The following is a 25,734-nucleotide window of genomic DNA, read 5'->3' as shown; positions in this document are numbered from 1 at the left end:
GCAGGGCAAAGCAGACAGTGAACATTGCAATCGGGCTGGCCAGGGGGGCCCTGCACTGCCCATGCCAAGTGCATAGGCAGAGCAGGAGCCCCCTGGGGCACACTGCACTCCGTCTCGACCAGCCATTTCATGCCAGTGCTACTGCCATGAAGCCACTGGAGGAGAAGGGTGTTGTAATCCCCAGGGCAGCACTGCCCTGACAGATTAGGACTGCCAGCACTGCCAGGTCATTGTGTAGTGGAATTCTGGCGGTCCGACCGCGGCACTACCAGCGCAGTCGTAATATGGTGCTATATATTGGCAGTGGCCGGACTGCCACCACCACCCTGGCGATCATTAGATCGCCAGGGTCGTAATGAGGCCCAAAATGTGGCATAAGAAAAAGTCATGAGAAAGATTTAAGACTAGGCTGCAGCGGGCTCCTAAAAAACATTGGGCACCATAAATTATTTTTGTATGGATTACCTTCTGTATGTGAAGGTGTTAAATCTTAAACAGATAAAGTTTTTGCTTGGGCCCCCTCAGAGGAAACTTTAAAGTAAAGTTACAGAGGTATTATTGTACCCTCTCAGCAAATTCATTTTTTTCATGTACTATACTGCAGCGTATAGCTCATGCGGAGACCAGTCACTAGATGCAGTTAAGAGCCTATAGCTGAACTACTTACTTCTATAGAAGCATGTGATGATTCTACATTCAACAGTATTTTTAATTAGTTATAATCAACTCAGTGGTTTTAGATTTTAAGTGCCTGATTCTGGTGCCGTCTAATCACAACTCTAGCTCGGTACTGTCCCATCATGTTCACTTGTGCATTTCCTTCCAGTTTAGGAGGTAGCTGTGGCACTGGCAGACACCAATATGACTTTAGTTCTTCTGTCCTGCTGGTGTTACATCTTAACTAGACAGTCCTTAATGGTTGTGGGGCTGATCTTTAGGTTTGCAGCCTAGAACGCCATCTCCAAGGAGAGTCTTAGGAAAAGCACTTGTATTCCCTCCACAAACTACCAAATGTACATCTTAGGCTATAAAATACGAGGGCGCCCCCCCCTATGTTAGTAACATGTATAATCCCAGCACTACGCCTTTCTGTATATGGGAATTTCAAAGACTTCCCATACCTACCACAAATATAAAGTAGGCATGATGGAATTCCCCATGTTCTGGAGTTTGCATGTGGATCTAAGGCAGGCAAATGTATGAAATTGCCCATATAACATGGATGCAATGGCGAAGTAGAAGCTTTTCTTTCTCCCTATGCTTAAGAGAGACATGTGGAGCAGTGTCCCCAGGATTCCTTAGGGTCTACAGCTATCTGCAGGCAAAACCCATGCAGCGCCAAAGGTGTGTCGAAGGTGGAGGGCGCAAGGGATGTCACTAGTACTGTCCTGCTCATGACCACCATCATCTTTTCCCAATCTTCTCTTCATCGCTGCCAGTGTCAGAATTAGGCCTAACATTTTGGTACCCAGTCCTGAGTAGTGAAGGCCCTGGCAACCTCCACAGTGATACAGTTTCCACCTACGACCCAGCCTTTAATTTGGGTGCCTGATGTAGGTGCTGCCACCCTCCACTAGAGACTTCCACTTTTTGCTGCTGTTTGAAGCCACAAGCAGTCAATTGCAGTAGTGCGCATTGCATGCTTTCTTACCATCTGAGCTACCTCAGCAGCATAAGTAACTTGTACACTGCGAGGCACCTTGATAAAAAACAGGAAGTCATAGACCACTCACCGACAGCAACATCTCTGCAAAAGTGAACATTGATGTCTGTGATAGTCAAGAGTTTAGAAAGGTAAATAGATGAATTTTAAACAGGCTAAAATGCTGCAACTACTACTAAACAAAATGTACAACCATCCCTCCAATTTACAGCACAGACTGGTAGGTATCTACAGTATATGGCACACTGAGAACATTCAATTAGTTTTTAAACAAATGCTCTCCTTTCACTTAAAAAGCAATTTTAGTTGCATTTTCCATGTAAAATTCTCTCCTTTGAAGGCAGTATGATGTTGAAAGAGTCAACATGTAGTTCACTGTGTATCGTTTGCCAAAATATACAGGGTTACTGTGCAAGTTTGTGGAAAGAGTCTCTAACCTGCAATACAGTACAACTTCACCTAAAAGTAAGAGGAGAGCAGATCTAGTTTTAATGGCCTTGGCCTCAAACTCAGACGTAATTTGTGCATTTCTCTTTGCAGAGAAGTAATTAAAAAATTGAGATTATCAGTCGTTATCAGTCCCCATAGCTTTTAGAGCATTTTCCATGCTTTTCTAATTATCTTCTTTCTGCTTTAGTGCCAACCTAAGGCTCATGTTTAGGAATAGGTGGTAAAAACAGGATTTTAGGGAAAGGATTATTTGTGTGACAAATCCAATTCTGATTTTTGAATGATTACTGTTGTGTATGGGCGTGCAAAGCAGCAAAGGATTTTTTTGCTCTCTTTGCAAAGGTCTCATAAAGATATGACTGCCTCACATAATTGCAAAGTTTTATGCATTCTTGACATTTATATGAAAATATTTACTTTTATAATGATTTATCCTGAAGTCTTAAACTAGCTGAGACCAATGCTACATATATGCACCACTTCACGTAGAAAAACTATGCAAATTGTAAATTTACAAATAAACAGTCCGGGCCACTTTTTCCATCTTGGCTAGGTATGTTTAGAGTGAAAATTACCTCGCAATGTAGTGTAAATGATCTCACTAAAAATATCCTTGATTGAAAGCAAGCTTAAACCTATACACTTTTCAAACTTCATGAGCAGTGAAATTCAGGATCTTTTCAAATCTTTGCTGGGTAAAAACGATAAGCTCACCCAAAATTATGACTTCCTGTCAACTTTAGTCAGAAAGTGGCTGCGAGTACAGTTTTCCCATACTTAATTATGTAGCAATGAGAATTATGTAAATGCTTACTGATCCCATTTCAAAACATGTGACTTTGTAATTCATTATTTGTACATCTTTTGTTTATGTATTTATAGTCACAGTTCATTTTAATATGTTTGTATTCCAGACTCCTACTAAAGTCCCCTAAAGTTTTTTTATTTAATTTTCTCTTCTCAATAGTTCGCCCCAGCATTCCTAGCAGCGGAAGCCACCATTCAGAAGTCGTTGTGACCAGAGGAAACAACATTTCTTTGGCATGTGTAGCCGAAGGTAATCCACAACCAGCCCTCACTTGGTTAAGAGACGGGCGACCTTTGTTGCATGGACAAGAGGTTGACATACTGGATGAGGGCCGAGTACTCCACCTCAGAAATGCGCAGGTATCAGACACCGGCCGCTATGTTTGCATTGCTGTGAACGTGGCAGGACAGACCGAAAAGAAGTATGATGTGAATGTTCATGGTAAGTCCAGGGATATAGTAGTTAACTTCTTTATTTTACTTATGGTTTTACAACGATAAATACAATTAGTTTTTTATATGTGATGGGGCATGATAAATTCACCTACTCCATGGCACACAGTGAAACCAGGAAGTGTTTAATTTAACGTGTGTGCTACAAAAGCCAAATGAAAGTACCTTCTCTGAACTTACCCACCCACCCTTTCATTCTCTCAAATTCATGATGGCAGATATAGATAGCTTGTGCAAAAATATTGGTTTTTTTTCCTGTGGATCTTACATTTGATCATCTATTCTTTCACATTATATCGCCCACTCTTTTATCCACTAACCATTCACCCCTAAACTTGCTCTCTCACCTCATATCCACTCACACAGAGTTGTATGTTGAAATATTGACTACAGAAACATTGTTACTAAAATACGGAGGACCAAAAGATGGGAAAAGTAAGTGCACAAAGGTAAGTGTGGATTTACTATTTTTAGCTTCACTCTTACATACGTTGATGATCTATATATCATCAAAGTACATTCATGCGGATTTAAAGTAAACCTATACTTACCTGTATATACTTACCTTTTCAAAATGTTGGTCCTCTGTTTTGTCCAGGATATTCTGGTAGCACAATATTGTGTAGTCAATATTAAGGTCACTCCTATAGCCCACCCCCATATATACATTATGCCTTGACTTTAGAAAGCTCCAACATATTGTCAGTTTAAGAGAAATATATGTTGCCTAGTGTGTCAATAGTCTATATATATATATAGTTGCTGGCTTTGCTTTCTCTTCCCGTTTATATAACCTGTTGGGAGTGCGCTTTCACATGAGGACAACTTCATTTTTGATAATTAACCGGCCTGTCCAGCCGGGAAGGCAACACCACTGCACATCGAAGCAGGTATGTGTGACTAAAAATGGATTGTCACATAAGAGCAATCAGGTTGGGTTATTCACAGCAAATCTGACAATTTTTCTTTGGATTCGCCTACAAAGGTTTTGCACTTTGGGTCATTATTTCGTTTGGCTCCAGCAACCCACTTGGGGCAAAATGAAAAAATTGCAGGACCACCACAACCAGCATGCACTGCTCACTTGAGAGGCCCACTGGGGCGGACTAGTATATAAAGAGACTAATCAAGTGCCTGTAATTAGACAAGCTGAAGCCATGCTGGTCTTTTCAGTAAGAAAGAGATGCCTGGAACACCTCCAGCACTGGCTGCACCTACGAGGGGGAAACACTTTTATATTTTTCTCTGCTGAAGAAAGGATTGACCTTGAAACACGTGTCCAGAGATGATTTTATTACTTAAGGCCTGGAATAATGAAACTGCTTAAAGAATTCACTGTGAGTTGCTGGCTTTGCTTTCTCTTCCCGTTTATATAACCTGTTGGGAGTGCGCTTTCACATGAGGACAACTTTGTTTTTGATATATATATATATATGTTCAATGGCATGTGTAGCTGCAGATACACATGCTGTGCACAGTCCGCCATCGGGTGTTGGGCTCGGAGTGTTACAAGTTGTTTTTCTTCGAAGAAGTCTTTTCGAGTCACGAGACCGAGGGACTCCTCCCATTTCGACTCCATTGCGCATGGGCGTCGACTCCATCTTAGATTGTTTTTTTTCCGCCATAGGGTTCGGACGTGTTCCTTTTCGCTCCGTGTTTCGGGTTGGAAAGTTAGTTAGAATCTCGGAAAAAATCGTCGGTATTGTTTGCGTTCGGTATCGGGTTAGTTAGAACAAATCGACACCGAATTTTGAAGAGCTCCGGTGGCCCTTTGGGGTTTTTTCGATCCCCCGTCGGGGCCTGGTCGGCCCGGCCACGTGCGACTTCAAGGCTGATGGAACGGACCCCATTCCGCTTCTGCCCAAAATGCCATAACAAGTATCCGTATATGGATCAGCATCTGGTCTGTAACTTGTGCTTGTCCCCCGAGCACAAGGAGGATACTTGTGAAGCCTGTCGAGCGTTTCGGTCGAGGAAGACGCTGAGAGACCGAAGAGCCAGGAGACTACAAATGGGGTCCACGCCGACAGGTCAAGAACGTTTCGAGGAGGAAGAAGAAGCTTTCTCCATCCACGAGTCGGATTCTGAAGAACTCGACGCCGAAGAAACACCCCAAACCGTGAGTAAGACGTCGAAAATCAAGACTCTTGAGAAGTCCACAAAAGCCCATGGGACGCCACCGCCAACAGGCCATGGCTTAACCCGAAAACTAGGTTGCCGATCCAAGGCAGCGAAAAAGGGCATGCTGGTGTCGAAGCCATCCGACTCCAGTCGAGATACCGCCACACAGCAACCTCGGAGCCGAGACAGCGGCTCCGAGAAACTTCGGCACAGAGACAGCGGCACCGAAGAATTTCGGCACCGAGACACCACACCGAAAACAAAGAAGGTTTCTTTGGAGCCTAAAAAGACTTCCGAAAAGGTTTCGGTTCCGAAACACCCAGCCTCGGAGCCGAAAACTAGTTCCTATACAGAGGAACAAGGATTAACCTCCCAATTACATAGATTTGGAGAGGAGCTTCAAGCTGTAGAGCCTGACTACACGCAAAGAAGGCTTCATATTCATGAGGACACAGGGAAGATAACCACTCTTCCCCCAATAAAAATAAAAAGGAAACTTGCCTTTCAACAAAAGGACAAGCAACCACAGGCAAAAGTGGCAAGGAAAACAACCCCACCACCGTCTCCACCACCATCAATACATGCATCACCAGCAACAACTCCTCCACTGATGCACTCACCAGCTCATACTACAATGAGTCAGGATGATCCCGATGCATGGGACCTTTATGATGCTCCAGTGTCTGACAACAGCCCAGACTCCTATCCCACAAAACCGTCACCACCTGAGGACAGTACATCCTACACACAGGTGGTCGCAAGGGCAGCCGAATTTCACAACGTCACCTTACATTCTGAACCAATTGAGGACGACTTTCTGTTTAACACCCTATCCTCCACCCATAGCCAGTACCAAAGCCTTCCCATGCTCCCAGGAATGCTAAGACATTCAAAACAAATATTTCAGGATCCAGTTAAAGGCAGAGCCATAACTCCAAGGGTGGAGAAAAAGTACAAGCCACCGCCAACAGATCCAATCTATATTACAACACAACTAACACCAGACTCAGTAGTTGTCGGGCAGCTCGTAAGAGAGCCAACTCTCATACCTCAGGAGACGCACCACCTCCAGACAAAGAGAGCCGCAAATTTGATGCTGCGGGAAAAAGGGTTGCAGCACAAGCAGCAAATCAATGGCGTATTGCCAATTCACAAGCACTTTTGGCAAGATACGACAGAGCTCATTGGGATGAAATGCAACATTTCATCGAACACTTACCCAAGGAGTTCCAAAAAAGAGCGCAACAGGTGGTAGAAGAGGGACAAAGTATCTCAAATAATCAGATACGGTCTACCATGGATGCAGCAGATACAGCTGCAAGGACAATAAACACTGCAATCACGATACGAAGGCACGCATGGCTGCGCACTTCAGGGTTCAAGCCGGAAATCCAACAAGCTGTGCTCAATATGCCATTTAATGAACAGCAATTGTTTGGGCCGGAGGTAGACACTGCCATTGAGAAACTCAAAAAAGACACCGATACAGCCAAAGCCATGGGCGCACTCTACTCCCCGCAGAGCAGAGGCACATTTCGAAAAACACCTTTTAGGGGAGGGTTTCGAGGTCAACCCACAGAAACCACAACCTCACAAACAAAGCCTACTTACCAGGGTCAATATCAGAGGGGAGGTTTTCGGGGGCAATATAGAGGGGGCCAATTCGCCAGAAATCGAGGAAAATTCCAAGGCCCCAAAACTCCTCAAAATAAACAGTGACTCACAAGTCACACAACCCCATCACATAACACCTGTGGGGGGAAGACTAAGCCAATTTTACAAACTTTGGGAGGAAATAACAACAGACACTTGGGTCTTAGCAATTATCCAGCATGGTTATTGCATAGAATTTCTCCAATTCCCTCCAAACGTCCCACCGAAAACACACAATATGTCAAAACAACATATAGATCTTCTAGGACTAGAAGTTCAAGCATTGCTACAAAAGGACGCAATAGAATTAGTACCAAATCTACAAAAAAACACAGGAGTTTACTCACTGTACTTTCTAATACCCAAAAAGGACAAAACTCTGAGACCAATACTAGATCTCAGAACACTAAATACCTACATCAAATCAGACCACTTTCACATGGTCACGTTACAAGACGTAATCCCACTGCTCAAACAGCAAGATTACATGACAACATTAGACCTAAAAGATGCGTATTTCCATATACCAATACATCCTTCACACAGGAAATACCTAAGGTTCGTATTCCAAGGAATACATTACCAATTCAAAGTGTTGCCATTCGGAATAACAACTGCGCCAAGAGTTTTTACAAAATGCCTGGCAGTAGTAGCTGCACATATCAGAAGGCAGCAAATACATGTGTTCCCGTACTTAGACGACTGGTTAATCAAAACAAACACGCTAAGACAGTGTTCACAGCACACAAAATATGTCATACAGTCCCTTCACAGGCTAGGTTTCTCCATCAACTATGCGAAGTCACACCTTTTGCCGTGTCAAACACAGCAATACTTCGGAGCGACAATCAACACAGCAAAAGGGATTGCCACTCCAAGTCCACAAAGGGTTCAAACATTTCACAAGGTAATACAGGCCATGTATCCAACACAAAAGATACAAGTCAAAATGGTAATGAAACTCCTAGGCATGATGTCTTCATGCATAGCCATTGTCCCAAATGCAAGATTGCACATGCGGCCCTTACAACAGTGCCTAGCATCACAATGGTCACAAGCACAGGGTCAACTTCTAGATCTGGTGTTGATAGACCGCCAAACATACATCTCGCTTCTATGGTGGAACAGTACAAATTTAAACCGAGGGCAGCCTTTCCAAGACCCAGTGCCACAATACGTCATAACGACGGATGCTTCCATGACAGGGTGGGGAGCACACCTCAATCAACACAGCATCCAAGGACAATGGGACATACATCAGAGGCAGTTTCACATAAATCACTTAGAACTGTTAGCAGTATTTCTAGCGCTGAAAGCATTTCAACCCATAATAACCCAAAAATACATTCTTGTTAAAACAGACAACATGACAACAATGTATTATCTAAACAAACAAGGAGGGACACACTCGACACAGTTGTGCCTCCTAACACAAAAAATATGGCATTGGGCGATTCACAACCACTTCGCCTAATAGCACAATTTATTCCAGGGATTCAGAACCAGTTGGCAGACAATCTCTCTCGAGATCACCAACAAACCCACGAATGGGAAATTCACCCCCAAATACTAAACAATTACTTTCAAATTTGGGGAACACCTCAAATAGATCTATTTGCAACAAAGGAAAACTCAAAATGCCAAAACTTCGCATCCAGGTACCCACAAGATCAATCCCAAGGCAATGCTCTGGGGATGAACTGGTCAGGGATACTTGCGTACGCTTTTCCCCCTCTCCCTCTCCTTCCATATCTAGTAAACAGGTTGAGTCAAAACAAACTCAAACTCATACTAATAGCACCAACATGGGCAAGGCAACCTTGGTACACAACACTACTAGACCTTTCAGTAGTACCTCATGTCAAACTACCCAACAGACCAGATCTGTTAACACAACACAAACAACAGATCAGACATCCAAATCCAGCATCGTTGAATCTAGCAATTTGGCTCCTGAAATCCTAGAATTCAGGCACTTAGACCTCACACAGGAATGTATGGAGGTCATAAAACAAGCTAGAAAACCTACCACTAGACACTGCTATGCAAATAAGTGGAAAAGATTTGTTTATTACTGCCATAATAATCAAATTCAACCTTTACACGCATCTGCAAAAGAAATAGTAGGATACTTACTACATTTGCAAAAATCTAACCTAGCTTTCTCTTCCATTAAAATACATCTTACGGCAATTTCTGCTTACCTACAAATTACGCACTCAATTTCATTGTTTAGGATACTAGTCATAAAGGCGTTTATGGAAGGCCTAAAGAGAATTATACCACCAAGAACACCACCAGTTCCTTCATGGAACCTCAACATTGTCCTAACACGACTCATGGGTCCACCTTTTGAGCCCATGCACTCTTGTGAAATGCAATACTTAACGTGGAAAGTTGCATTTTTAATTGCCATCACATCTCTAAGAAGAGTGAGTGAAATTCAAGCATTTACCCTTCAAGAACCATTTATTCAAATACACAAAAATAAAGTTGTTCTACGGACCAATCCTAAATTTTTACCAAAAGTAATCTCACCGTTCCACTTAAATCAAACGGTAGAATTACCAGTGTTCTTCCCACAGCCAGATTCAGTAGCCGAAAGAGCACTACATACATTAGACATCAAAAGAGCACTAATGTACTACATTGACAGAACAAAACTAATTCGAAAGACAAAACAACTATTTATCGCCTTTCAAAAACCTCATACAGGAAATCCAATTTCAAAACAAGGCATTGCTAGATGGATAGTTAAGTGCATTCAAACCTGCTATCTTAAAGCTAAAAGAGAACTGCCTATTACACCAAAGGCACACTCAACCAGAAAGAAAGGCGCTACCATGGCCTTTCTAGGAAATATTCCAATGAACGAAATATGTAAGGCAGCAACATGGTCTACGCCTCATATATTTACCAAGCACTACTGTGTAGATGTGCTAACTGCACAACAAGCAACAGTAGGTCAAGCTGTATTAAGAACATTATTTCAAACTACTTCAACTCCTACAGGCTGAACCACTGCTTTTGGGGAGATAACTGCTTACTAGTCTATGCACAGCATGTGTATCTGCAGCTACACATGCCATCGAACGGAAAATGTCACTTACCCAGTGTACATCTGTTCGTGGCATTATTCGCTGCAGATTCACATGCGCCCACCCGCCTCCCCGGGAGCCTGTAGCCGTTTAGAAGTAGATCTTAAACATTTGTACATTTGTAAATATATTACTTAAAACTTTATTAGGTATATACGCATTCACTCCATTGCATGGGCACTATTACTAGCATACACAACTCCTACCTCACCCTCTGCGGGCAAAACAACCTAAGATGGAGTCGACGCCCATGCGCAATGGAGTCAAAATGGGAGGAGTCCCTCGGTCTCGTGACTCGAAAAGACTTCTTCGAAGAAAAACAACTTGTAACACTCCGAGCCCAACACCCGATGGCGGACTGTGCACAGCATGTGAATCTGCAGCGACTTATGCCACGAACAGATGTACACTGGGTAAGTGACATTTTCCATATATATATATATATATATATGAATACAATTTTAAAAATGATAAATTAATTCCCTCGGTGTTGTTGTAAGGAATGCCCAACAAGGAAAAATTAAATATGTGAGTGCTAGCTTTGTACATTTATCCTTCTTCATCTATTAAGCCTGCCCTTCTCCTCCTTTAATTTGCATGCTACTGAATATATTAGTACCCTTTCAGTTATCCTCAAATACCTTTTTATTGCCTCTTTAACCAAGTGTTGGTAGCTATAAATTGCAAATTTGGTCTCCTCTTCCTGTCTTTGAGTTACTTCTTATTTAACTTTTTTCTACATTTCTCGATTTACCCTGCCAAAGAATAAGGGAACCACTTCTCACTGTGTACACAACTGGTACAGAGTGACTATCAAGTTGCAGTTGTGTATTTAACGTGGATCCTCTAAGACCTGATTCTTCCCTCTTTATCATCTTTGAGGACTCCTAGGCTACCACTCAATTGCTTCGTTTTCTCATAAATTTTCCGACATTATGTCAGTACAAACATAGCATTGCATCTGAAGGTATAGAAGTGCTGGATTCAGCTTTTGAACATTTGTGGCCCAATGACTTTTTTCAGTATCCTTCCTCGTGAAACTTTTGCAATAACTCTAGTTCATGTAAACTGCAATTTAAGGTACTAAACAAAAAGAGTGAAATTATTCTTGCTTGATTCAAAGGCAATTAATAATTTTCAGTGTCATACTTTTTTGTGACAAAAATGGCAAAAATGTTAAACACATCACTGACCATTAAGAATTCTAATTCACTGGTACTTATTCTTGAGCCACGACGACTCAATTTCAAAATAACACTTATCTCTGAAGTTGAACATTTCTCTGCAGTGATGCTCCTGAACATGCAACTATATTGCTATTGCACATGTAGGAAAATAGTTTAAAACCTTTAGTTCAAAATACATTCAGTTTCAGATACCTGGTTAATATTGTTAATGTAGTTTACATTAAATTATAAAACATTAAGAGCCTGATTCTAGTGGCCACTGTAGTACTTGCAAGTAACACTGCTTCAGGAAATAACATTACATTGGGGTGCCATTTTTTATCATGTGGCAATATATCTCCCCATTCTGAGTTCTTGCAGCTTGGAATAGGGGCAGCCAGGGCTTGCTTTTAGCATGGACGAGTTGGGACCAGGCCCGTGGCATCTAGAGTTGGAGGGGCACACACGAAGCTGACCTCCCGAGACGCCTTAAGCAATGATTTCATTCCAGGTTCTGGTCATTACCTCCAGGCTGTCCATAAAATTTTGTTTTCCGTACATCTCTTAACCTCCCTCCAATTACCTTCGTCCCATTCTTCCTTCTTTCCACGTTGCCTGTGCTATGGACTCTCATGTCTAGTTTAACAACTGACTGGGTGATTAAGGTGAGGGGACAAGGAACAAATGTATGTTAACAAGCTGGTCGCTACTCTGAGGTACTCAGCCAAGACGTGACCTGTGGGCACTTAATGCTCTCCCCCCCCTCCCCCCCAACCTCCTCCCACTAGGATCACAAATGGAAGGGACGGACGAGGAAAGGGTGGGGGAGGGGGAAGATCGGGAGGAGTGCCAAATTAAGTTGATTTTGAATAAACCCCCATTGCAAGATGCGGACCTGAGAATACTGTTTGTCCACGCACAAATGTTGTCATGTTTTACCTGGCGTAATATAATTGGGGAAAATGTGCTGGTTCGTTGCTGTAAATTTGCACCTCTTGTAATTCCTGCATTGGGTTTACCTTTGTCTAGGGAATGAAAGATTAAGGGATACTTTATATTGTGCCAGGCAATCCACCAGACAGCCAGTCATTGGGGACAGCAATCACATTTAGACATCCTGGCTTTCCTGACAGAGATGTCTGTTGTGAAAATACATCCACAGGTTTCACAAAAGCATTTTCAGCTATCTTGAATACTCGGCCAGCCGCCATGTTTTTCGGATCCCTCAGCATTCTCTTTTGCTTTTCACTAGAAAACTCCCAAAGCAGGAGTGTAGCTGTAAAGCCAAAAAGAAGTGTCCCAATCGGGCAGGGAGTTTTCTTCCCGGTTGTCAGGGACATTTTTGTGTTTTCTCTCCCAGAACCACAGTGTCTTTCTTTCATGGCAATCCCAGGTGGATAAAATAAGTGAGAGTTACCCCGGCCTAGAAGGGTGTAGGTGTTGTCACTATGATCAGGGTATCCAGTGGAAGATGGACCAGCACGCCAAGGATTTACAAGAGAAAAGCTACTAGAGGCTCCCACATTAATAACCCTGTGTTTTTTCTGACTCTATATGCAGCAGGGTAACCGCAACTGTGGCAAGTTGTGAGTCCTGCCAATTTATGACACTGGTGTATCCCACTAAACTCTATAGGAGATCTTCGTTTTAAAAACAATATTACCAAACTGACAGTTTTGGAGAGCCTCATTCAGGCTTTGGACGATACGGGAGATCCCCCATAAATCGCTAGATCGCTCGCTTCACCAATCCTCTGGTTCCCTTACCTTATTTAGAGGTGGGAAACCACTGAATATCAGCTGGTGAAGCCTCCACTAGCTCAACTAGCAGAAACTTCTTTGTGTCCAGAATAGGGTAGCCCTTCTAGCAGCTGCTCTTCGTTGGAGGGCCCCCTCTATTGACGGTGGGCCTTCAAACTTCTTTCCGGGCTACACAATTTAAGGACTGTGGTCTAGGGCAGAATGAAACAGCAGTGTCTGCCACACACAGGGCCCTTTCACATTTTCCTTCCCGGGACTGCCGTACCTCTCTTGTCATTATAATCAGTAGTATTATGCTTAAGAGAAAAATGTCTTTTAAATTGCCTAAATAAAAAATTAATCTTTTCAGAATGTCACCCCCAAACATTTGATTGAATGTGACACCCTGTGATACTTGATAATGAATCCGAACCATAAGAAAGTACTCCATTGAAATGTGTAATGTGTTAACTCAGTGTGACATGAACCCATTAAAGCTGAAAAACTGTTAAAAATAAAAAAATTAAAAACAAATTAATACATCAGTGCCCAATCTTCAGCAATTTACTTATTCAGTCTGTTTAACCAGATTCCAATACTAAAAAGCCAGACTTGTAAATCACACTCATAATCAGCAACCACACATTTTTAACTCAGCAGCAAAACTGACTGTTTCAGTGATATATCACTCAAAACTTCCAACTCATTATCCACAAAAGAATTGCAATTTTTTATTTTATTATTGTTTTTGCATGTCATCTATCACGCACATAATTCTGATCTACATTGTGCTTTGGAACAAACTATCAATTTAAATGCACACATGCTTACGTGAGTTGCTTGGAGCTCACATAATGGCAAGTTAGAATGCCATCATTTGTTGGGTCCATGGCACATCTCGGTGTTGCTGTTTGGTCTTGAAGACTACTGTATGTGGTAGTGTGTCTCCCTGCATCAGGAACGCCTGCACGGGTTGAACAAGAATGTTTAACACCCTAAGTAAATATACTTTTTCATAAACCCTACATGTAGAAGGGGGCAGCAGTTTGAGTCTGAAGCCACCCTTCAAGCCAAGTGTTTACAAACAATCTCCTGGCTCCATACTAGTTGTGCATGCCTTCCTGTATGATGCATAGTAAACTTCAGTGTGTTTGGAATTTTTGGTAGGCTGTGCAGTTAATTAATTTGCGAACTCAGTCTGTGGATGCCAGAGGTGCAGTATGTGTGATGAGCTTTATTTCTGAAACATTCAACCTTCTTTTGCTTGCTTGCCCTAAGTTCCGCCGAGTATCCTGGGAGATATGGGTGTGCCTGAAAATATCACAGTTGTAGAACGGAATCCAGTTACCTTAACTTGTGAAGCATCTGGGATTCCTTTACCATCTGTTGCCTGGCTTAAAGATGGACGACCTATCGCGCCTAGCAGCTCCGTGCGACTTCTTTCAGGTAAGGTGACTCAGGCACTTCCCTATCCAAACAATTTATTTGATGTGATGTTATATTAGATATAATTGGCAAACAGCACAATTAGTGAATAAATGACAAAAATACTAAATAAACATGCGAAAAATTCGAAGCATACGCCCTGGCTCAGTTAAGGCATGTGACTCTGGACGGCTGTCTGCTAACTCGATCTCTCACTTTGAAAGCTCAATATTCGTTAAAGTCATATGTGATTTGAACTTGAGTGGGCGGGTGGAAAGTATCACCTATCACACCAATACAACTCTGATTATAAAGTATGACCTAACTTTTCACATGTAAGGCATTTTTCCCATAGTATCGGATAACTGATGTTGCAGATGATGTGAGAGTCTACTTCCCTGCTTTAGAACCCTGCATAGTAAAAGGTTTAAAGCACCCAGGCAATTATCTGACTTAGGGTGGTATCGTAGTGGGGTGTGAACTGAGGATTCTTGGAACTTTAAAGGAAATGCCTAGGTGTCTGCCGATCGCATGAGCCCACATTTCTCTCCTCTGTGATTCAGTATAGTTACAGGTGGAATCCTGCTTTTTATAATTTATAGAGCACCACCGCCCACGCCCTACAAGAAATGTTCTCAGGGTGCTTTCATTTAACCATAATGGAAGAGAAGATTCACACTGGCATGGCAGGACCATATCCATAAATAGGGACAGGTTAGAGGAGTCAGTCACTCTGGAACTGATCTCAATGGGCAGTGATTGTAGATTAAAAGAGACAGTTCTAGATAGGCATTCATGAGTGCTGTGTAGTGTCTGGAAGAAATTCATCTATCTGGTGAGTAACGTCAACATTTTTTATCACATAATCAAGGCAATTGTCCATGCTGTGACTTCAGCCTTATTCTTTTAAGTAATGCAGTGAATTAGGGTCCATATTTATGACCCGGTTTATGTTGCGTTTGGCCCACACAACATGGTACATGCGCAACGCAATCCTGAAGTCTGATTTAATTAGTCATGCAGGGCCACTTCACGTGACTTCATACATTTAGACGAATGCAATGCAGTGCAAATTGCTGCGTTACATTACTCTGCGTCAGGGAGGCGTTTCCATGGGCATTGCATGGGTGTTCCCATGCAATTCCACTGGTTTTTGACACATTTCCAGATTTACCAGAACTGGTAAACCTGGCTATGTGCTAAAAAGATACACAACCACAGGAGAGGCGTAACAAGGTTGTAGGAAGTTGGCTCTGTATGCACTATTTCAAAGTAAGGAATAGTATGCACAGAGTCCAAGGGTTCCCCTTAGAGGTAAGATAGTGGCAAAAAGAGATAATACTAATGCTCTATTTTGTGGTAGTGTGGTCGAGCAGTAGGCTTATCAAAGGAGTAGTGTCAAGCATTTGTTGTACATACACACAGGCAATAAATGAGGAACACACACTCAGAGACAAATCCAGGCCAATAGGTTTTGTTATAGAAAAATATATTTTCTTAGTTTATTTTAAGAACCACAGGTTCAAATTCTACAAGTAATATCTCATTTGAAAGGTATTGCAGGTAAGTACGTTAGGAACTTTGAATAATCACAGTAGCATATATACTTTTTTCATAAAACACAATAAGCTGTTTTAAAAGTGGACACTGCAATTTTCACAGTTCCTGGGGGAGGTAAAGTATTGTTAGTTCTTGCAGGTAAGTAAACCACCTACGGGGTTAAGATTGGGGTCCAAGGTAGCCCACCGTTGGGGGTTCAGAGCCACCCCAAAGTCACCACACCAGCAGCTCAGGGCCGGTCAGGTGCAGAGTTCAAAGTGGTGCCCAAAACGCATAGGCTTCAATGGAGAGAAGGGGGTGCCCTGGTTCTGGTCTGCTAGCAGGTAAGTACCCGCGTCTTCGGAGGGCAGACCAGGGGGGTTTTGTAGGGCACCGGGGGGGACACAAGTCCACACAGAAAGTACACCCTCAGCAGCGCGTGGGCGGCCGGGTGCAGTGTGCAAACAAGCGTCGGGTTCGCAATGTAAATCAATGGGAGACCAAGGGGTCTCTTCAGCGGTGCAGGCAGGCAAAGGGGGGGCTCCTCGGGGTAGCCACCACCTGGGCACGGGAGAGGGCCTCCTGGGGGTCACTCCTGCACTGAAGTTCCGATCCTTCAGGTGCTGGGGGCTGCGGGTGCAGGGTCTTTTCCAGCTGTCGGGATTTTTAGAGTCATGCAGTCGCGGTCAGGGGGAGCCTCGGGATTCCCTCTGCAGGCGTCGCTGTGGGGGCTCAGGGGGGACAACTTTGGTTACTCACAGTCTCGGAGTCGCCGGAGGGTCCTCCCTGAGGTGTTGTTTCTCCACCAGTCGAGTCGGGGTCGCCGGGTGCAGTGTTGCAAGTCTCACGCTTCTTGCGGGGATTGCAGGGGTCTTTAAATCTGCTCCTCTGTAACAAAGTTGCAGTCTTTTTGGAGCAGGTCCGCTGTCCTCAGGAGTTTCTTGTTCCTCTTGAAGCAGGGCAGTCCTCTGAGGATTCAGAGGTCGCTGGTCCTTGAGAAAGCGTCGCTGGAGCAGGTTTCTTTAGAAGGCAGGAGACAGGCCGGTAGGACTGGGGCCAAAGCAGTTGGTGTCTTCTTTCTTCTTCTGCAGGTGTTTTCAGCTCAGCAGTCTTCTTCTTCGGTAAGTTGCAGGATTCTGCGTTCCTAGGTTCTGGGGAGCCCCTAAATACTGAATTTAGGGGTGTGTTTAGGTCTGGGAGGGCAGTAGCCAATGGCTACTGTCCTTGAGGGTGGGTACACCCTCTTTGTGCCTCCTCCCTGAGGGGAGGGGGGCACATCCCTATTCCTATTGGGGGAATCCTCCTTCTACAAGATGGAGGATTTCTAAAAGTCAGAGTCACCTCAGCTCAGGACACCTTAGGGGCTGTGACTGGCCAGTGACTCCTCCTTGTTTTTCTCATTATCTCTCCTGGGCTTGCCGCCAAAGTGGGGGCTGGGTCCAGGGGGCGGGCATCTCCACTAGCTAGAGTGCCCTGGGGCATTGTAACACAAAGCTTGAGCCTTTGAAGCTCACTGCTAGGTGTTACAGTTCCTGCAGGGGGGAGGTGTGAAGCACCTCCACCCAGAGCAGGCTTTGTTTCTGTCCTCAGAGAGCACAAAGGCTCTCACCGCATGGGGTCAGAAACTCGTCTCTCAGCAGCAGGCTGGCAGAGACCAGTCAGTCCTGCACTGAACAATTGGGTAAAATACAGGGGGCATCTCTAAGATGCCCTCTGTGTGCATTTTTTAATAAATCCAACACTGGCATAAGTGTGGGTTTATTATTCTGAGAAGTTTGATACTAAACTTCCCAGTATTCAGTGTAGCCATTATGGAGCTGTGGAGTTCGTTTTTGACAGACTCCCAGACCATATACTCTTATGGCTACCCTGCACTTACAATGTCTAAGGTTTTGCTTAGACACTGTAGGGGCACAGTGCTCATGCACATATGCCCTCACCTGTGGTATAGTGCACCCTGCCTTAGGGCTGTAAGGCCTGCTAGAGGGGTGACTTACCTATGCCACAGGCAGTGTGAGGTTGGCATGGCACCCTGAGGGGAGTGCCATGTCGACTTAGTCATTTTCTCCCCACCAGCACACACAAACTGGTAAGCAGTGTGTCTGTGCTGAGTGAGTGGTCCCTAGGGTGGCATAAGACATGCTGCAGCCCTTAGAGACCTTCCCTGGCATCAGGGCCCTTGGTACCAGGGGTACCAGTTACAAGGGACTTACCTAGGTGCCAGGGTTGTGCCAATTGTGCAAACAATCGTACATTTTAGGTGAAAGAACACTGTTGCTGGGGCCTGGTTAGCAGGGTCCCAGCACACTTCTCAGTCAAGTCAGCATCAGTATCAGGCAAAAAGTGGGGTTAACTGCAACAGGGAGCCATTTCTTTACAAAGGAGAAATATCTTTATCCTAGTTTTTATCTCTTTCTTTGTGTGCTGCATTCTACAGCATACACAGAAAGAGGAAAAAGCTCCTCAGGATTGTTTTTGCACATGAAGGCCTCGTCCTGCACAAAAACTATTCCTTCATGCAACGCCTAGTGCCTGCGTTGGAACTGGGAAGCCCAATGTGCGCAGCCAAAGGGAAAGGGCAGGAATGCCCCATCGTGCCTTAAATACTGCACATTTCTGCTCTTTCCCAGTGACACAATGCAGCACTGATGTGCTGCACTGCGCCACTTTTACGTAAATATGCCGCTTAGTGTATTAAGGTGTGAGCCTTACTTAGGAAACATAGCAGCACCATTGCAGCTCTTTTAGGATAGATTTAAGTACAGAGACTAATGGCCTCATTACGAATTATGAGGACATTTTGATTCTGGCGGAAACGGGACATCTAACCTGAAACATAATTTGGAGTTTAGTGGGAGTTTCCAGGCTTCCAGTACATCAACTGGAAATCCTAGAGAAATCTGAGTGAGAAAAGGTGCAATTATATGGATGATGACTGCAGAACTCAGTGCATAAACACAATGGTTATTTCTCATACCAAGGCTAAAAATTCAAATGGGGGGGGTAACAAAGATGAAGAAGCATACTGAACCCTGCCATATTTGGGCCTTGCTTGAAATGAGGGCCGTACAATTATTTATTAAGGCTCACACTGGCAGAGATGATGCCTTTCTAAGGAAGTATAGAGTGATGTACTATCTTGAAAGAAGTTGTGTTTGAGGACAACAGGCCCCAGGCTCACTTTGGGCGCCAGGATCACGCCTAGACTCTGACCTCGCAGGATGAAGCTGAAAATGCACCCAAGGTGACAAGGTAATTGCTATATCACTGTGAATGGCAGTCACACATTTTGATTAGCCTTGCTACAGACACCATAGCACCCAGTCACTGAGCTTAGCATCACTCAATTGGCAGAGGTGCAACCTATTATAATTTGTATGTATGTAATAGTAAATGTTACTGGAAGGAGGATGGTGTTGTATGTTGAAAAGGATTTGAGGAGGGCTGGACCCTTCCAGTCAGAACTCCCTAAATTGCCTCTTTGAGCTCTACTGTCCAGGCTAAGGTGACACCATCCACAAGCATCTGAGGTTTAGGTGTTTAGGTTGTTCTTCCCAATATAAGAGAATATATCATTTATAATCTGATAAGTGTGTTTATATTTTCCAGGTGCTCGGACACTGCGCTTGCTACAGGCAGCTGTTGATGATGCGGGAAGTTATACCTGTATCGTGACAAACACTGCAGGAGAAGAACGGAAACAATTTGATCTCTATGTTTTGGGTAAGCATATTGCTTCTGTTTCAAAAATGGAAAGGAAATTATTATTTTTAATGACTTTGTGCCCATGATTGTCTGTTCTATTATGGAGTTTGTATTTCTTGGACAAACAGTTGTGTTGTGTCCCTGTTTTGTGTAAATTATTCCAAGAAGCATGGTCAAAGAAATCATTTTGCATAACATGGTCAAAGAAATAGTGGTGAATAACTTGAAAAATCCAAACTATACAAATGGCAACTCAATCAAAAATGAGTTCATGGTTGTCACAAAATAATCCCACAGATACACTCATTCTGGTATCATTAAAAGACAGAAAGACTTATTGAGAGGCATAGAAGTGTAGCACTTCAGTACATGGATTATCTGCAGCCACACACTTCTCAATAAACCACATGTAGAATATTGTAAGAGCAGGTGCTGCCACTCTTTTGGTGATAGCGCCTTTAGACATACATTTTTTAAATACTTTTTTAAGCATTTCCACTAAAATTAACCCTTTGTAGTTGTTTCATATCGCGTTCAAATTGGTGTCTTTGTGTAACTTGCATAAAAGGGCTGTTTTCTGTGCTGTGCCTTCTTTTCAAGTGTAGCATCATAAATACTTACTACATATTTCATAGTGGGATCAGCCATGAATGATGAAGTAGGACAACCAGGACAAACCTATACTCTATTTGTCATTAATTTGTAAATAAATAGGCACAGGGGTCCAAGATTTGTTTAGGTTCCTTCCAGTCACGCTGCTGATTGGCAGCATTGGTGAATACCAAGACAACCTATTCATGATTCCTCCTCATGCCTCTTTCATTCACCATCCTACACATCTCTCTTTATTTCACTCTTACATGTTCCTTTTTCTGTAGTTGTCTTTCTTCTTCTTTCTCCCTTTGACTTTCCCCCTCTGGGTCAAAGTCTGATGATAAAAAATAATGCGTGGTCTCCAAAAATGAGTGCCAGTTCTCTCTATTAATAACCACTGGCAAGTACTGCACTACATATCAGCAGCAGGGTAACCCGAAGATTTTAGAATTGCATAGCATTTGGCTGGGTGCTGGCTCCATGTCATCAAGGGTGCCTTTGCAAGTGACTGAACCAATAATTGCAATCTCTGAAGCCGTCATCCATGGTTTTGATTTCAGTGGCAAGCAATAAATATCATGGCAAGGGTTGGTAATTGTTTGATCATGTGTTGATGGTCTAGTAAGAAGATTAATACTTAAGAATCTGAAATTGACTTCATGTTTTTTATCTATAGAGTCAAACATGGATTGGGTTGTGGTATTAAGGTGTTGGGTAATTTATCAATTAATGTCTTTCCAAGAGTGCCTCATGCCTTTATAACATAACCAAAAGAGTGCATTCTTTTACCTACCCAGATCGGAATAACATAGGTACTCATTAAGGGCTCAAGGTAAACCCCCCCCTTTTTAGCCTATATTCCACTGCTTATTGAAGGGCACTGCAGGCTCTCAGCTAAATGTTCACAATTATGTTTTATTGGAAAATCCCCAGGGCTCATTCTAAGTCTTAAACAATCCTGGATGGAAATGGCACTCCTGATAAATATCAGTCCTGCCAGTTGTTGTATATTCCAGGTGTGCAATTACTGCACCATTCTGAGCTGTGAACCTTGGAAGGATAGAGGTGCGGGGGTATCATTTTTATACTGTGGGTTTTCCCCTGTTTGGTCCAAACTTTTGAGAGTGTGGTGCTAGCCTGTACAATTTAAGTCATGTTTTACCTGGTGAGCATTGTGTGGGATGGAACATGCAGTAATAGAACATTAATTTGTTCTATGGTAAGGACCAAGCTGCCACCATCTCACTCACAATATGTAAGTAGATCAAAAACGACCAAAAATGATTAACCTGATGCAATTAAATGATCACTTTACCTGAAATTAGAATTTGAAGAGAACATAGTTATTGCTGTGCCTTGAATTCAGCTAAATGAATCTGCTCTTTGGTGAGTATACATTTTATGGCTAGATTATGCTCCTATTTATCTATAGCATAGGGCTAATGCCACATAAGAAACTTCACTGTTTAGACTATTAATTATAGATCATGATTCCCATTTTTATGCCAATTGAACATTAAAGCTTCTTTAGTTTGGTGTTTATGTGTATTTTGTGGATCATGTAACATTTTCTCTCTTTAATTCTAGTGCCTCCAAATATTGTCGGAGAGAACAAAATGGAAAATGTGAAGGTGAAGGAAAAACACAGTGTGACATTAACATGTGAAGTGATTGGTAAGCGATAAGTACATTAAATCACTGAAAAACCTATAGCTAATTACACATATTCAAGACCGTGCCTTTGAGACACATCTTTACCAAATGGAGGACACATTGCAAGAAGTTTAGCCTCTCATTGGGGATGTGCTCTATCACCTAGTTTCCATTACCTCACTTACACTAACTCATCCTAATATTTATGTTTGCCTCTACAACATTACCTAAACTTCTGTAGGTAAAGGTCAGAAAGGTAAGTAGGTTTAGCGTTAGAGTTGGAGAAAGGGTAACGGTAGAAGTCAAGTGTAAAAATAAGCAATAGGATTAGAGATAAAATGGAGGTGAGGGTTAGGGTAAAAGTTAATAAAGGCTTATGTTAAGGATTAGTGTTCAGTAAAAGGTGTTAGATAGGTTTAATGCAAGGACGAGTCAGAATTAGGGTCAAGGAAAGGACAAGGGTAAAGGTAAGTAATAGCTTTAGAGTTAATGTATGGGTAAGAGTAGGAGTAAAGGAAATGTCTAGAGGTAATATTAGGGTAAGGAATAGGTTTATGGTTAGAGAAGGAAAAGGTTTTGGGCAAGAGAAAGGTTTAGCATAAGAGCATTGTCAAAGATATAGGTAAGGGGAAATAAAAAGGTTAGGTTGAAGGGGTAAAGGATAGGGTTAACTTAAAGACTACTGTAGGGAACAGAATAATGTAAAGGTATGCATTAGGTGATGGTCGCAAAGTAACAGTGAAATATTAGATATAGGAAGATGAAAAATTGGTAGACAAGGTGATATCTGATGAGCTAAAGAGACATTCATTGGTGGCATAGTGACATAGATCTCTAAATAATAATATTCTTACATAAACACTCTGGTCGGATATAGAAGAGAAGCGTTTCAAGTCCTTTAGTTGGTATTGATCATTGAAACACACTGGGCCTGATTCTCAAATTCCACTTTGTAATACATTTTGTAGTACTACAAAATATACAACAGATTGCAATTCACAAACTATGTGTAGTGTTTTACGACTCCGCACTGCCTATACTTATATGTGAGATGTTCTTGGTCTGACTGTAACTGTAAGTTTGGGAGGAACTGGAGGGAGTGTGTAGGCAAAGGGTTAGACTTACTACAAAAGGTGGATGGGACTAGGGAGAAATAAGGGGGGGTTTCGGGAAGGTCAGGGAAGGGTATAGGGAGAGACCTCACCCACCCCTACAAGAGTAATGTAATTGCTTTACTGTTGGTGTGGAGACATTTGTATTAAGTTTACTCTTTGAGTTTGTGAATAACAAAAGTAGTATACTTACTACAAAGTGCAAACCTACTGAAAAATGTAAATTACCTTTGTGAATCAGGCTCAGACTTGTTGTTATTTGGCACTTGGGCTTGTAGCATCTAATCAGCCATTAGAATGGCATCGGAGAGCATTCACTTAACGGAGAAGAACTTCATTTTAAGTAGGTAGTACATGAAAAGGTAGATGAACCTTGAAATTGATAATCATTATATTATAAGGTTAACATAACCCAAAGAAATGTAACCTGAGTTATTGATTATTCATCATCCCCTCTGAGTGGGACATTGCCAGGAAGCTTTATACCTCACATGAAATCAGTGAATCTTGGTTAATCTTGAGGAATATGATCTCCATCTTCTGAGTGTGCAAAATATGTTGATGGTATTCAAGAAGCTGGATCTAGGAATCTCCTAAAATGTACATCAATATGTATTTAAAATAAGCTCTATGTTTACTACTATTACCATTTTAACCAAATAACAGAATTGGGTTGTTTGGAGTCAACCACGTTGCCCTTAGTGCTCTCCCATAACACTGTTTAAACCCCTACAGTTTTCAGAATATTACAAAAACAAAAACACTCTGATGTATCATCATTTTATAAACAGTTCCCAAGTTTATCTCTATTTTATTTTAATATTTTTGATTTAAACAACAACAACAAAAATGCAATTGTCTTTGACTTTTGTTGGTTAATTTGTGTATATTTTACATCATTTTAATTCATAATATGTCTTTTATATTGAACCTTGCGAATGCACATTTTTTCATGTATTTTAAGCCCCAAACTTCATAATAGCATATCATAACCTTCAGTTTACAGGTGTTTCAGAGCCTTAATGTCACTATTTCTAGTTCTGCCTCCTTCAAATCATTTCCCTGTTTTCATAATCCCATTCAAAGTACAATTTCCACCACTTCTGTCATGCAACAATAATTTTGAGCGTCTAAACGCGCTTTGTAATCGTGTGAAATTTTAATGTATTAGACAGAAAGCACAGTTGCTAAGCTTTATTGGATGGCTGGTAGATGCCACTCATACTACCATGGTAAAAATTAAAACTAACAATTTGCACAAATGTAAGTTTGAAGTAAATGATGCAAACCACGTACATTTAGAGTGCAAAGGCAGTTTTCAAATGAGTGTTAAAACCAATATATTTTTTTTAAAATGATCTTTTCTGAATCAGTAATTGTGTAGATAAGTATATAAGTGTAGTAGAACCCATTTGTCTGGTCATGAAAGAGCAAAATGTTTGGTCAGTACTAATAAATGTCCTAGTTTGTATATAGGACAGTGTTTGGTACAAGCATTTTTTACAATTGTTCCAAGAAAGTAGACTTGGGGGAGGGTACTATTATTTAACCTCAATGTTAAAGATTACTTAAGGAGAGGCAATGTTGTTACGGTTATGTAACAACACAATACTAAGCAACAACGTAACAGAATGACCCACAATAACACAATACCATATAATATTATAATAACTGAACACAACAATAACAAAACAGCAATGAAGGAAAACAAAACTGCACAACAACACACAAACACTACTGGGCAATACATAGTACTCATGCAACAACAATGTACAACACACCAACATAGCACAAAACAGCACCATTCAGCAACATAACACAACAGTACACCAGAAACACAATACAACAACACACCAGCACAACACAGACAAAGCAACAACAAAACAATACAACAAAACATCAGCAAAACACTACATCAACGCAACAACAGCAGAACAAAACAGTAATACAAGAAACCAACACAATATGCAAACACATGACTACTATTTGTTTTCCTGTTGGATTTTCTTCTCTTATTGTGGATTATTTTGTTGTATACTTGTTATGCTGTGATGTGTTGTTTTTGTGTTGTGTTGTGGATGAGGTGATATTTTATTTGTTATTGTGATGTGTTGTTTTGGAGTTTTGTTGTGTTTCCATATTGTATTATTGAATCTTGTTTTTTTGATCTGTTATTCTGTTGGTGTTGTGTTTTGCTGTGGTGTGCTGTCTTATTGTGCTATCTTGTTGTTTCATTGTGTTGGGTAGTTATTATGATTAGCTGAATTATATTTATCTTGCGTCTGCTGTGTTCTTTCATCATATTATTGTTGTATTGCCCTGTTTTGTTGTGTTGTTGTATTAGGCTTTTATGTTCTTTTATTGTTTTGTCAGGCGGCTTCCTTTACAAGTAATCTCCAATACCAAAGATGCATCATTGCTCCATTGTCATATAATACGAAGAAGCCTTAAATCATGTCAGAGACATTGCCTTAAGACAAGTACTTTCCAGATATACTTTCTATAATCGTTAGTCATGATATCAAGTCCACGCAAATCCAATTCAGCCTTTCATCC

At 41.9% G+C, this 25,734-nt stretch overlaps 1 protein-coding gene across 1 annotated transcript in view; it reads left to right on the top strand.

Annotated features, from left to right (window-relative positions):
- The window catches only part of HMCN1 (hemicentin 1), a 1,093,576-nt gene that overhangs the window by 692,379 nt on the left and 375,463 nt on the right, over positions 1–25,734 (top strand). The window contains exons 45-48 of the mRNA XM_069232006.1: positions 3,081–3,362; positions 14,429–14,596; positions 19,724–19,837; positions 22,001–22,087. Of these exons, the coding sequence (XP_069088107.1) occupies positions 3,081–3,362; positions 14,429–14,596; positions 19,724–19,837; positions 22,001–22,087 (651 nt within the window). The remainder of the gene's footprint in view (positions 1–3,080; positions 3,363–14,428; positions 14,597–19,723; positions 19,838–22,000; positions 22,088–25,734) is intronic.

This window comes from Pleurodeles waltl, chromosome 4_2 (genome assembly GCF_031143425.1).
Source record: "Pleurodeles waltl isolate 20211129_DDA chromosome 4_2, aPleWal1.hap1.20221129, whole genome shotgun sequence".
Classification (NCBI taxonomy): Eukaryota; Metazoa; Chordata; class Amphibia; order Caudata; family Salamandridae; genus Pleurodeles; species Pleurodeles waltl.
The sequence above is the reverse complement of the archived record's forward strand: the minus strand, read 5'-3'. Positions and strand labels throughout refer to the sequence as shown.